This window comes from Elephantulus edwardii, unplaced genomic scaffold (assembly GCF_000299155.1).
Source record: "Elephantulus edwardii isolate Elephantulus edwardi_28Jun2011 unplaced genomic scaffold, EleEdw1.0 scaffold00303, whole genome shotgun sequence".
Classification (NCBI taxonomy): domain Eukaryota; kingdom Metazoa; phylum Chordata; class Mammalia; order Macroscelidea; family Macroscelididae; genus Elephantulus; species Elephantulus edwardii.
In genome coordinates this window covers 675,973-688,630 of record NW_006400053.1, presented here as the reverse complement: position 1 = coordinate 688,630, position 12,658 = coordinate 675,973, and the positions used below count along the sequence as shown (strand labels likewise).

Sequence of the window (12,658 nt, the reverse complement as noted above, 5' to 3'; positions counted from 1 at the left end):
GCAACAATGAATGAATGGAATTCCAAAATCTTTGTAGATGTTCATTGAAATGAAAAATAAACAAACTTTAAAAAAATCAGTTGGATTTCTTTACAGTGACAAAGAAAATACAGAACTGGAGCTAAGAAAAACAATACATTTCACAATAGCTAATCACAAGATTAAATACTTGGGAGTAAACCTAACCAGAAACACAAAAATATCTATTCAGAGAAAAGTTCAAAACATTACTACAAGAAACAAAAAGAGACCTGGAGAAGTGGGAAAACATCCCTTGCTCATGGATAGGAAGATTCAATATTGTGTAAATTACAATACTACCAAAGGCACTTTACAAGTTCAATGCAATCTCAATACAAATACCGATTCAATTCTTCATTGAGATGGAAAAGGCAATCTCCAGTTTAATTTGGAATGGAAAAAGACCCCAAATAAGCAAAGCACTCCTCTAAAATAGAAGCAAGGTAGGAGGCATCCCACTCCCTGGTTTCAAATCCTACTACACTGCCATGATGGTCAAGGCAGCACGGTACTGGTATAATGACAGACACATAGATCAATGGAATAGAATAGAAAATCCAGAAATCAGTCCATCTACCTGTGGTCAATTGATTTTTGACAAAGAGATGAAATCAGTTAAGTGGGGAAACAACTGCCTTTTCAACAAATGGTGCTGGCAAAATTGGAAAACTATCTGTAGAAAACTCAAGCAAGATCCACACCTCACTCCATATACAAAAAACCAACTCTAGGTATACCATGGACCTAGTACTAAAACCAAGGATTATAAACGTCACTAAAGAAAAGCTTGGAAGAACTCTAGAAGTCCTAATCCACAACATACACAGTCTTGCAATCCATCTGAAAATTCTACAACCAGGAGAGGATAAAATAGATGAATGGGACCTTCTAAGAATCAAATCCCTATGCACATCTAAAAACTTCTCCAACAGAGTAAAAAGGGAAGCCACAGAGTAGGAAAAAGTATTTGGTAATGACATGTCAGATAAAGAACTTATACCTAAAATTTATAAAATACTTGAGCACCACAAAAAGATAAATAACCCAACTGAAAATATGGGAACAGTTACCTCACCAAAGAAGACATTCAGATGGCAAACAAATACATGAACAAATGTTCAAAATCCCTAGCTCTAAGAAAGATGCAAATTAAAATAACTATGAGATATCATCTCACCCCAGTCAGAATTGCAAAATTTAACAGAACAGCAAACATCAAATGCTGGCAAGGTTGCGGAGAAACTTAATCACTGTTGGTGGGAGTGCAAAATGGTGCAACCACTATGTAAGGCTATATAGCGCTCTCTCAAAAAGTTGCAAATAGAATACCGTTTGACCCAGAAATTCCACTACTTGGAATATAACCCAAAGAAACCATAACTGCCACCCAGAGAGATGTATGTACACCCATGTTTATTGTAGCTTTGTTTACAATAGCAAAGAGTTGGAAACAACCTAAGTGCCCATCAACAAATGAATGGATAGAGAAGCTCTAGTATATTCACACAATGGAATACTATGCTGCGTTGAAAAACTCGGAACTCATGAAATATTATGCTGAGTGAAATATCTCAGTCACAAAAGGACAAACACTGCATAGTTCCACTGTTGTGGAACAGGACTGAAATCAGGGTTGGATGAGACTGAGAAAGATTGGATAAATTATGTATACTGCATTGAAACAGATGAGAGAAAGAACTGCTTAAAAACAATATGTGTTGGGTATTTTGGTCATGAAAAGAGTCCAGAACGAAGGCTACATAGTGGAGTGTGCTGTGTGTGGGGTAAGCGGGGTGGGGAGGGAATTGTATACCAAAGAAAGAATTTTCCTTTTACTTTTCAAAGAGAAGTGCATACTGCAGGAGAAGGGTGGGCAGAGAGGAAAAATTCAACAAATGAATGAATGAATATCCAAAGTCTCTGTAAACGTTCATTAAAATTAATTTTTAAAAATTTTTAAAAAGATCCAACAGAATGTGGAAATTATCAAACAATGTTGGCCTAGTGTGCAATTACTGCCTCTAAAAACCCACCTCCAGTGGGTCAGCTATGGTCAGTTCTGACTACCTGGTGCACAACAACAATCATTAATATCACATGTAAGCATAATCTTGCTGAAGATTATCCAAATATTACTAGGAGAGTACATCCACAGAGAACTAACAAAAATGAAAGCTAGGTTTTGAAGAGGTCGTGGTGGATAAGGAAATCATTGCCTATGTAAATGGATCCTGTCTGAAAGTAGAGAGTACCAGAAGAATATATATTTGTGTTTAACCAACTATGCAAAGGAATTTGACTGCGTGTAGACCACAAAAAATTGTGGTTAACACTGGGAAGAATGGGAATCCTGGAGCATTTGATTGTGCTCATTTGAAACCTTTACCTAGACCAAGAAGCTGTAGTCTGAACAGAGCAAGGGAACACTACATGGTTCCAAATCAAGAAAGAAGTGAGTGTGTCAGAGAATGTAACCTTTCTCCATACTTTTTAAAAAATCTATATGTTGCACAGATCATTTGAGAGATTAGACTTTATGATGAAGACTGTGGCATCAAGATTGGAGGAAGGTTCATCAACAACCTCGTTACGCAGATGACATAACCTTGTTAGCCAAAAGTGAGGAGGGCTTGAAGCACTTGCTGCAGCAGATCAAGACATTCACTACAGACTGCAGCTCAACAGTAAGAAAACAAAGATCCTCACCAGTAGGTCAACAGGCAGTATGATAGATGCAGAAATGAAAGAAGTTGTTAATGATTTCATTTTGCTCAAAATCACAATCAACACACTTGGCACTAACAGTCAGGAAACCAAAAGACACGTTACATTGGGAAAATCTGCTATTGGATTTTAACCTCTCTAGAATAGTAAAGCAGGAGTGGCATCCACTTCGTAAACAATATGCCTCTGGAAACTCTATGAACTTTGAGAAATGATAGTAACAGAAAGGCTTCAGGTCTATTATTCATAGGGTCACTATGAGTCATGCTTGACTCGACGGTAATTAACAACAACAACAACAGAGTGTTAGAGAGCAATGATGTCAGCCTAGAGACTAATGTGTATCTGATCCAGGCCATGTCTTTTCCATTGCTTGCCATGCATCTGAAAGATGGACTACCATCTTTCAGATGGTAATCCATTTCAGATGAAATAAGGCTAACAGAAAAACTAATGCCTTTAAGTTGTGGTGCTGGAGAAAAGCATTGACCATACTATGTACTACCTACCAAGAGAACAAACAGGTCTATCAAGGACAGGGTGAAACCAGGTTGCTCTTTAGAGGCAAAGATTTTGAAGCTCCATCTTACATACTTTGGGTATCTTGTCAGGAAGGGCCAGTCCTTGGAGAAGTGCATCATGTTTGGAAGGGTCAGTGCAGGAGAGGAAAATCATAGATGAAATGGATTGACAGTGACTGTGACAATGGGGTCAAGTTTGTCAGAGATGGTGAGGTTGGCTCAGGATACGGTAGGGTACAGAGCTATTGTTCATAGGGTCATTAAAAGTCATAGTCAACTTGATGTCACATAACAACAACAACAAATCTGCTGGTGGGTAAACTGGTTTCAACTAGACAGCCATAGAGCTTGCATGAGTTAACAGGTGATAGTAAAGAGGAAGAATTACTGTTTATGGAGTACTGAGGTTCAATTTACAATGATGGAAAAATCATATTTACTAAAGTTTGACTGCAAAGCTACCATGTAATTGCTGTTAATGAGTTGTAAGTTGAATTGGAAAAAAAAAAACAAATGAACAAAAACTAGTGATCAAAAGAGAATATCGGCCCATAAATTATTGGTCAAGGGGCAGCTTAAGTTGGAAGGCACTCAAAATACACAGTGGCCATGACAGACCGGAACTACCACCAATAAAGATGGAGAAGGATCAGACAACACATGGTTCTTACACCTGGGCTCACTATGAACTGAAGCCAATTTGATGGCAACTAAGATCAAATGGCACAAATAATTCCAGTAGAGATTTAAGTAACATTTGATAGAAAATGACTACTGCATCTCCCAGGAAAGAGGAACTACAAAGAGCATCTCTTTCATTGTAATGATCTTTCAGGTCCCTTGGCCTATCTAAAAGTAATGACTAAGGGACATAAGCATGAAAATAAGTGAAACAGTACATCACAACCAAAGGACAGATGGCTCTCATGACAAAATTCGCCAAAAGACATAAGCTCTTAAGCCTCTGTGACTGATTATAGCAAATAATTAACTAGTGGCGCAGTCTGGATGGTAAACTGGTGCTGTTACACTGAACCAAAAAAGTGAAAAATCCAAATTTATTCAGTCCTGGAGAGATGGAGCAGATATGAGCATAGCCTAAAATGCAAACCTTCCTCTTTCTCCCCTGAGAAAATGCTAAACTCGGGAAACAGTATATCCTTGGTGACTGAGAGAAATATATTTTTACTAAAATTTAGACCTTTATAAGAACCAAATGATGAGATTAGGATCAGGAGATGTTGAAGACTAAAGACTGCAAGTTTAAAGAAGAGACTGATCCTTTTGGTAAACCAGTACTGGTTCCGCACTATTGCTCATGACAGTCCCTAAAAATATGCCACATTCTCTTCACCTAACTTTGTTATTATGGCTGAACCCTCTCTCCTCTGAGGTAATGTCTATAAAACTTGGCATCTATGAGCATTCATATCACATGTCAACTCTTAGCAATGGTAATTTTTCTGACAGCTAATTGGTTAAAGAGAAGAAATGAAAAGGACGGTGCATGTAAAGTCATTTTGCACCATTAGCTGCAGTGTTTTAGGTGGGACATGGCAATGCTTAACAATCAGAGAGACCCGGCTTTCACTTGTTAGCCAGTCAGAGAAGAAAAGGGGTGGGTGTGAAACCTACACCTGGAGTTTATTTACATGAAAGTTTAATTAGTGAAATGTGAAGGTGCCAGAAGATTCCCACCAAAAGCCCCTTGTGTTGGGGAAATAAATTCTCAAGGTAGACATTCATCTGGAGAGAGCTCCCCAACTTTGTGTCCCCCAAATGCTGAAATAGGGGTGTCCCTGAGATGCAGCATTACCTTTCATTTTCATTGTATAAAATCCAACAGCTGCTCCATTTCTCCACAAAATTTTAGCTTGCTCCATCACAGAGTGAGGTAAAAAGAACATGTCATCAGCATCCAGATTTCTCTCCACTCTTCCAAAAATAACGACATTTAACATGAAAAGCACAATCCTTTCCCCAAATGTCCGAACCTTTAAAGGAAACAAAAAGAAGAAGAAAAACTAAATGAGACCAGAGAGGAAAGTCAGACGTAATAAATTTTACATTTGGAATTAGCCATTGGGACCAGGTGTGTGCTCCACCATCACATGATTGTTTTTAGCTCAAAAGCCAAAGTGTGAGTCATGATTTTCCTAAGAGCTTTCACTCAATCGACCTTCCACACCAACACAGCCTCTGGAAGTAAGGTGCAGTGCCAGAGGTGACTCCAGGTTCCTGAAGGCAAAACTTCAGAAAGGAAGGACCATAAAGGCACAATAAATAATGATGAAGGCAGATGACAATAGAGGCACAATACTGAAAAGACATGCCAGAAGAATCTCTCCAGAAACCACCTGTGCTGAGGAAGTCCTCAAGGTATGTAGCCTTCTAGAGAGATTCCCTCAATGTCATGCGGCCCTGGGTCCTGAAATCGTGGTGGCCCTAACTAAAGAATAAGCAATGCCTTTGAGTTGTAGTGCTGGAGAAGAGTACTGAAAGTCCAATGGGCTGCCAAAAGAATAAACAAATATGTCTTGGAGAGAATGGAACCAGGGTACTCCTTAGAGGGAAGGATGGTAAAACTTCCTCTCACATAGTTTGGGCATGTTGCTAGAAGGGCCAGGTCTTGGAGAGATATCATGCTCACAGAAGGGGAGGATTAAAGAAGGAGGAGAAGATGCTCAATGAGTGGACTGACACAATAACCGTAACAATGGGGTCTAGGGTTGAAAGGTGATGAGGCTCGCCCAGGAGAGAGAACTGTGGTTCATAGGCCAATGTAAGGCTCCTCAACTCGATAGCACCTAATAACAACTGAAGCCAGTAGTTACCTGCAAGAGGCCCGGGACCCCTCTGTTCATGCAGACATACTGGATGTGCTCAAAGGCTGTGGAGCACTGGCCTCCGACTCTCCTCGGCTCATCACCTTCACGGTGGAGCCCACTCATAGCTAACCCTCCATTGGATGTTTAGAGGCTGTAAATTACAAATAAAGAGATTGCTTATCTTTCTCCCATGTTGCTGCTGATAGATTCATACTTCCAGAAAAACCCAGTCTTTGGCTTAGTAGCACAATTCAGTATGGATTATGCCCCCAGAACTCCTCAGGCACTCAGAGGGAAGATAAATGAGATTAATCCCTACATGAAAGTGGCTAACCTTAATGACTTATACAGATCTGAGTATATACTAGAGTTCCAAACTTGGAGAATGTCTAGGACTCATGGCCTACTATATTCTAAAACTGTGAAAGAGAACCCTCTTTTGTCCATATCAAAGTCACCACAAACAAAGAAAGTCTTTAGTCAAATTCAACCCACCCAAGCCACTGAAGCTTTAATGCAGATATCCTCAACAAGTCCAAATAACTTTTTCACACTTCTACCTATTACAATAGGTGTGTTCTCATGTGCGGTGCCTCCATGAAAAACTGCCCAGAACCAAGAGTGCTTGGCTCACATTACTGATTGTGTTCATCAAAAGTCAGCAGGACCCTGATCAAAAGGCAGAAACCAACAAAACTATTAATTTGCCCAGACTAAAAAACTATATCAACTTCACTGTGAGCCCTGTCTTAGGTGAGGTAAAGATCTGTGAAAGCCAGATCTCCGAGCAGCCACCACAAGCTCATACTCACACAGAGGCAACAAATCAAGTTCAAGATGCTGAAAACAGCTAGCTAGGCACAAAACTGGACCAGTGCAACATTGGAAGTTAGAGTTTTAAATTTACAAAACCAAGAAATGCAGACAAAAGCCAGAAAAGAAAAAAAAAAACCAGAAAAGCAAAGCAGACTGCATCTGGCATAAGGGAACTATCCAATCAAAAACTGGTAGGAGAAGAAGAAAATGTACTTAATTTGTCAAATTTCATTAAGAGGAAAAAAAATGTGCTCCATGTGATTTTGACTGAAAATTGGTTCTGAAAACACAAAGCTATGATCCAGTGCTAATCCTTGAATTAAGTTCACTAATTAAATAAACAAAAAGAACATTATGAGAGCTTTTTTTTTTAATTTGTGAAGAACTAGCTAAGGAACAAAACATAGTTAAAAGGGGAAAAAACCCAAGACCCATAACTCTATAAAACAAAATGGCAATAAACACCCCATATATAAGCATGGTAGCGTAGCTCACCAAAACATGGATCAGTAGGGGGAAATAACATCTATAAGTCTGTTAACAACATGGACTGCATTTCAGGAGTAGGGAAGGTATGCTTTCCTTATCTAAACTTAGAAAAACCTGAAGAAAGTGACCACTCTCATTCTAAAAAGAATATTTAAAGAGTAAATTAGATTCTTCTATTCAGAAGAGTGAGCCACAAAATGCCACCTGACCCAGAATAGGTCAAATACCACAGCAGGCACCAGGTATGCTATGGGACTGGGAATGCCAGGCTAATTTCAAATCTCAAGATCTAGTTCATTTTCTGGAAGACAAACTTCAAATGCACCAACTACTACTGCCAAAGATAAAGAAATTAAGGATTTCTACCAACCTTTTCAGTATGAAATTGATCGAACATGTAACCAATATCATTATTCATCAGATAAATGCAAATTAAAACCATAATCAGATACCACTTCGAACCAATGGAGTAGCTACAAGTAAAAAAAGACCATAACAAGTTCTCTCTTGGAAGTGAAAAAATTTGAACCCTTATACAATGTCAATGTAAAACAGTGCAGGCACTCTGGAAAGCTTTTAGCAGCTTCTTAAAAAAAGTAAAACATTAAACTGTCATATGACCCAGCTATTTCATTTTTTACATTATATACACAAGAGACCTGGGAACACATTTCCATACAAAAATTTTCACACATATGTTCTAAGCAACATTATTTAAATGGCCAGAAACATAAAACAATGCAAATAAATGTCTATCCACTCATGAATAGATAAACTAAATGTAGTTGATCCATACTGTGGAATATTATTTGCCCATTAAAAGGAACGAAGTGCTGATATATATTACAACATTGATGGACTTTTCCATGATAGAATATATATATAGAATAGACAAATATATATATGTAGAAAGTAGACTTTCAAGAGATTATCAGGGTATGTTTGGCTATGGGTGAGGTAGTTTGTGCCTCCTAATGGGGTTTCTTTTGGGATACTAAAGTACTCAAATTGGGGAGTGGTGATTGAGTTGAAACTCTGAAAATATCCTAAAAAATTACTGAAAGGGGTAAAACTACTTCTTAAAGATGATTTTTAAAAAGAAAGACTCAAATTTGTGAATTTGATTTAAAATTTTTCAACAGAAACAAACCTGGATTATTTATTTATTCTCCAAGTTGAGCTTAAAAGAGAGCTGATATTTCACTCAGTATTTAAAGACTTCTATAAGGGATACCAGTTAACATGTTGGAATATAAAGTGACATGTTTCAACACACAGGTGATCCCTTAATGTGCTCACTATTATATGCCAAAAATTTGGAAGACAGCAATCTAGCCAGCTGACAGGCAGTGATCTGTATTTGTTCCCATTCCCATGAAGTACAATATAAAAGAATGTGAAAATTATTAAACTATATCATTAATATCACATGCAAGAAAAATCTTCCTGAAGATTATTCAAAAATGTTGGAACAGTACATTAGGTAAAGTACATAGGTAACTGCCAGAAATTCTAGCTGGATTCAGAAGAGACAGTATGGAATGAGGAATATAATTATTGATGTCAGATGGATCCTGGTTAAGACCATCCATACACGAGAAAGATGTGTACCTGAAGTCTATTGACTATGCAAAGGCATTTGACTTTGTGGATCTTAGTAAAATTATAGCTAAAATTGAGAAGAATGGAATTCTCAGAATATTTAAAGTGTTCATGAGAAATCTATACCTACACCAAGAAGTTTTCTAAATGAAAGAACACTGCATAGTTTAAAATCAGAAAGGTATATATCAGGGGTGTATCCTTCCACCATACCTATTCAATCTAGATATTAAGCAAATAATTCGAGAAGCTGGACTATAGGAAGAAGAATGTGGCATCAGGATTAGAGGAATGCCCATCAGCAACCTCCATTATGCAGGTAACACAACCTTGCTAGCTGAACATGAGGACTTGAAACATTTGCTGCAGAAGATCAAAGACTACAGCCTTTAATATAGATTAGATCTCAACATCAAGAAGACAAAAATCCTGACCATTGGACCAATAGGTAACATCATAATGTTGTTCTTGTTGTTGCTGTTGTTGTTGTTGTCATAGACAACTCATAGTGACCCTATGAATGAAAGACCTGAACACTTGTATAACTTCTATCGTTTCTCCAAGTTTATAGAGTTTCTGGAGGCAAGCTATTTCAGAAGTGGATGCCACTCCTGCTCCAAGCTTGTTATAATCAAGGAGCTTCACTAAACAATGTCCACCATGGGTAACCATTATTGCTTTTGACACATCAGTGTCGCAGTCTTTAGCATCACAGCACCACAAGTTACCTCTGTACAGCAAATGGACAGACCAGTGCTACACCACTTAGAAAAATGTTTGACCAAAAACAATTAAAACCAGGCCTGAGGGTTGCAAACTAAAATCACCCACCTTTGTCTTGGTAGCATCACTTTCTATCCACTAGGCCAACAGAGTTCTCTCGTTGTTATTGTTAAGTGCCATTGCATCATAGATGACTCATAATGACCCTATGAATGAAAGACTTGAACACTTGTATAACTTTCATCATTTCTGCAAGTTCATAGTTTCTGGAGGCAAGCTATTCCAGAAGTGGATGCTACTCCTGCTTCCAAGCTTGTTTAATCAGGGAGCTCAACCAAACACTATCTACCATGGGTAACAACATCATGATAGAGAAGGGGAAAAATAAAAAAGATTGAGTTTATCAATGATTTCTTTTTACTTAGATTCAAAATCAATATTCATGGCTAGCAATCAAGAAATCAAAAGATAATTTGCATTGGAAAAATAGACTGTTAAGGACCTCTTTAAAGTAGTTAAGAGAAACAATGCCAGTTTAAAGACTAAGGTACACCTAATCTATGACCTTTTCATTTACTTCTTATGCATTTGAAAGTTGGACAATATATAAGGATGACAGAAAAAGAATTGATGTCTTTGAATTGTGGTGCTGAAGAAAAGTATTGAATATTCCATGGACTGCCAAAAGAAAAAGCAAATCTGTCTTGGAGCAAGTGTAATCAGGGTATTCCTTAGAGGCAAAGATGGTAAAAGTTCATCTCTTATAAAAAAGAACAAGGACCATGTGGATAACACCATATCTGACATTTACAAACTTCACAGGGGGGTTCCTGTCCACAGCATCAGTAACACAAAACCAATTTCCATGAGGTCAGACATGGTCCCACCTCTTTCTACATGCTCCATACCTCTTTCTACTCATCTCAACACCAATCTTACTGCTTTGATAGGTCCAAAGTACAATGTGATAGCTCACAGACTACACAGAACCATATTGCCATACTGAGTAAGTCAAAAGGATATAATTCAGATTAATAACAAAATACAGTCAAAAAAGCTCAGGCACCTCAGCCTCAAGCCTTGAGGCCCTCCCAAGTTCTTAGTCCTGACGATATTGTCTTCCCTCCCAATTGCCCGACAAAGTTCTCAGTCCTGCCAATATTGGCTTTCTTTCCCTACTCCAAGGTCTCATCTCGTCAATTCTCCAGTTCAGCCATAGCAGCTGCTGCCATCCTGAAGTGTGTCCTATATTTCACCATGTTGGGTGAGGTCTCTCTCCTCTGGGTGGGGAGGATCCCTTCCTTTTTCATGGGGGAAGATTTTTATCTCTGCAGCTAGAGCTGTTCAACTTATTGGTAAGACTAGTCAATCCTCTTGTAGATTGTTGAGACTGGCTAATCCTCTTTTGGTATGTTAGATAACCAATCCCTTTGTGGATAAGTCAACATGCCCCATTCACATAGTCCCACCCAGCTATATAGTCAGTCATCCATGCTAGAAAAGCCATATTAAAAGACAAACTCCACATATACTTTGGGCATGTTTTGGGAAGGGCCATGCCTTGGAAAAAAGACATCATTTTGGAAAGACAGAGGGTCAAAAAAAAGAGGAAGACTCCCAATGAGATAGGTTGACACAGTTACTGTAACAATGGGCTCATACATATCAGAAATCATGAGGATGATACAGGATAGAGCAAGGTTCAGATTTATTTTTCACAGGGTTGCTATAAGTTGTAGTTGACTGGATGGCACGTAACAGTAATAAGAGCATAAGGATACCAGGCAGTACTCCAAATCAACACAGTGAAGATGATAGATTAGATAGATAGATAGATAGATAGATAGATAGATAGATAGATAGATAGATATGATAAAAAGACACATATATATATACATACATACATACATACATACATACATACATACATACATACAAAAAGGTGTTTCTACCCATCTGTGGTCTTAAAACCCAGCAATGGTCTTAAAATGGATGTAGGAAAGATCCTGAAAATTACACTACAATATTGTTGTTGTTGATTGCCTTCGAGTTGAGCACGACTCATAGTGACCCTATGAACAAAAGGCTACAAAGCCTTTCTACAACTATCGACATTTATCAAAGTTCAGAGTTTCTAGAGACATGTTATTTAGGAAGTGGATGCCACTACTGCTTCCAAAACACTACAGTGTTGTTGATGTTGTTGTTTTTGTTGTTGTTAGGTGCAGATTAAAAATCACCCACCTTGGGCATGGTAGCATAACTTTCTGTCAACATAGGCCAACGTAGCTCTCTCTATGTTGTCGTTGTTATTGTTGTTAGGTGTCATCGAGTTGTAGACCACTCATAGTGACCCTATGAACAAAAGAGCTGAGCTCTACTCATAGAGTTTCTGGAGGCACGTGTTCATCAACGTATGCTAGGAAATTTGGAAGACAGCTCTTTGGCCAACTGACTGGAAGAGACCCATACTTGTTTCCATTCCCAAGAGAGGTGATCCAACAAAATGTGGAAATTATTGAGCAATATCATTAATATCCCATATAAGCAAAATATTGCTTATGATTATTCAAAAACAAAACAAAACAAACCAGTGAAAACAGTCTATAGAGCTAAAATAGTACATAGATAGAAAATTTCCAGAAGTTCACGCTGGATTTAGAAGAGTCTGGGGACTCCTTAAAAAGAAACACAAAGCAGGAGGCATCTCACTCCCTGATTTTAAATCCTACTACACTGTCGTGGTGGTCAAGACAGAGCGATACTGGTCCAATGAAAGACACATAAATCAATGGAGTAGAATTGAGAATCTGGAAATCAGCCCATCTACCTATGGTCAACTGATTTCTGGCAAGGAGATGAAATCAGTTAAATGGAGAAATGACAGCCTTTGAAACAAATGGTGTTGGCAAAATTGGAAAACTATGCACAGAA

General features: G+C 38.2%; 1 protein-coding gene across 1 annotated transcript in view; it reads right to left on the bottom strand.

Annotated features, from left to right (window-relative positions):
* LOC102864974 (protein FAM169B-like) overlaps positions 1 to 12,658 on the bottom strand; it is a 91,153-nt gene that overhangs the window by 39,957 nt on the left and 38,538 nt on the right. Inside the window, exon 4 of the mRNA XM_006900968.1 lies at positions 5,083 to 5,260. Within this exon, the coding sequence (XP_006901030.1) occupies positions 5,083 to 5,260 (178 nt within the window). The remainder of the gene's footprint in view (positions 1 to 5,082; positions 5,261 to 12,658) is intronic.